This window comes from Phanerochaete carnosa, assembly GCF_000300595.1.
Source record: "Phanerochaete carnosa HHB-10118-sp unplaced genomic scaffold PHACAscaffold_967, whole genome shotgun sequence".
Classification (NCBI taxonomy): Eukaryota; Fungi; Basidiomycota; class Agaricomycetes; order Polyporales; family Phanerochaetaceae; genus Phanerochaete; species Phanerochaete carnosa.
In genome coordinates, this window is record NW_006768594.1 from 1 (window position 1) to 2,172 (window position 2,172).

The 2,172-nt window shown below is 51.0% G+C and overlaps 1 protein-coding gene across 1 annotated transcript; it reads left to right on the forward strand.

Annotated features, from left to right (window-relative positions):
* Positions 1–354: 354 nt before the first annotated feature.
* PHACADRAFT_203246 (uncharacterized protein) lies at positions 355–729 on the forward strand (the record flags this gene model as incomplete). The annotated part of the gene is made up of 2 exons (XM_007403279.1): positions 355–501; positions 562–729. The coding sequence occupies 2 exons, from the start codon at positions 355–357 to the stop codon at positions 727–729; spliced, it is 315 nt and encodes a 104-aa protein (XP_007403341.1).
* Positions 730–2,172: the final 1,443 nt, after the last annotated feature.

The window sequence follows — 2,172 nt, forward strand, 5'->3', positions numbered from 1 at the left end:
ACAGTAGTTGTTACATGACAATAGGTTATGAGCTCTGGGTTGTAACTGGCCCTCACATCACTCCAAAGTGCAAAGAGCCTTACTCTTTGAGTTTCATCCCTCGCGCTATGTGTTGTACCCATAGAGTGATCTCGCACTGCACACACAATACTCCCCACATTGCACACAACACCACACGCTAGAGTCACCCTCTAGTGCATGTCTGATTCCTCTGCCTCATGCCTACCTTCACCTACACCTGCCACTTGTTTGCCGTGCTCTACACCAGCTGTTTGTCCTCCGCATACAATTCTTGCCACTTCTGCTACTCCATCTACATCTCAATTCACCTCCACCATGCCTCGCCGTACAGCAATGTCCTCTGCCTCCACGTGCACATCCGCTACCGGTTCACTATCAATGAAACTCGACACAATCGGCAAGCTCAAAGGTTTCAGAAACTACCCCCACTGGTCCCTCATGATGCAGCAGTACTTCATTGCTGCACATGCATGGAAGGTCGTCAATGGCACCAAGACACAGCCCACAGCAACTACTTCCACTGCAAACATTGACACGTAGGAGACCACCAACACATACACGAGGTTCTACATCCTCAGCACACTTGGCGACGAGCTCTTGCACCTCGCAAATTCAGTGGACATTACAGCTGCCATGCTGTGGAAGAAACTGAAGGACAACTATGCCACCTCCACTATGATGTTGGCATTTGTCAAGTTCAAGGTGTAATTCTCACATGCCATCAATGACAGTGATGACCTCGCTCACCAGCTCGACAAACATGCCCAACTCTGGCAGAAAGTAAGCACTGTAGAAGGGTATTCAGCCTAAGCGCCGAAGAACCGCAGAACACGACCTATGTATGCACTTACGACGTTTTCCTTCTCGCTTTCTCTCTCTTCCCTCTCCATAGTCTATAGGGCGCAGCACGGACATTGCACAACTCACAAGACGACCAAACGGCCTTTCCCGACAGCCGTCGTCAGGCGTGGTCCATCCTCCTGACGCTCATAATGGAAGCGGATGGATCACGGTTCCTGGTTATCTTACGCTCGTTCATGTCATCCAGTTTTCACTTCTCTCACACGACTCCCGTCTCATTCTAGCTTTTCTCCCTCGATCCCCTTTTCCTTCCTTCCCAACATGTATGGCTCGCAACGGTCATCGACGAGGCTCCCGGAACACAGGACGTAGGCAGCACCACGACGAGGGCATTCACCCGCAGTCTGAGGGCGGCAGACAAGCGCAGGAAAATAGATAGAGCCCCCCCCCAGTTGTCGAGTGCACTGAGACATTGCCTGTCAGAACAGAGCGTCGCCGAGAAGCCGCCAAGAGTCTTTACCTTCATAAATGGACATTCAGACCCCGATACCGTACGCTTTCCTCTTCTTCCTCCCTCTTTGGCTTCGTTGCATGTCACTCCTCCTCTTTTTCAGATCCAATACCTTCGTTTCGGACAATCTGGCCCCCGGTCGAGAGAACAACAGTGGGAAGGCTCACTTTGTAACATATAATCTCGCGTCTCGGACATGAAATGGACAAGCACCCCTTTCCCCCCTCTTCACGCATAAAGTCTGCCCCTCTCGTCATTCGTCCCCTGAGTCATCGAGTAACATCCGCGGCGAGCGCGGATTCGAGTTATCGAGTCGAGTAAGTGTTTTATTCCCTGTTCATCGAGCTAAGCTACTAGTCTAGAATACAAGATCACCTCCGGCCATCCCTTCCCTTCACGTCTAGCCCCGCATATATTGAGCACCGACCCGTACGCAGAAACCTCCTCCACAGCGCCTCCAGAATCCTTCAAACTCCAGAGCTGCTCCAGATCTTTGGCCTGCTCACAGCTCTCCCCAACTCCTACAACAATGTCGTGGAGCCCATCCTCGCAGTCACAAAACCTGCCGACCTAAAGCTCAATGACATCTGCAACCATCTCCTTGACAAAGCAAACATCATGGTACCAACATTGCCACCTTCTGTGCTCCTAATGTGAAGGCTTCCTCTTTGGGCAAAGCCAAGTCTGGCAAACCCAGAAAGGTGGGCAAGTGCAACTTCTGTGGGTACAAAGGCCACCATAAGCAGGATTGCAGGAAGAAAAAGGCCACTTCTAACAAAGTGAAAAAGGTTGCTGCAGGCAAAACTAGCAACAGTAAAAGTAATCTGTCTGGTAGTAGT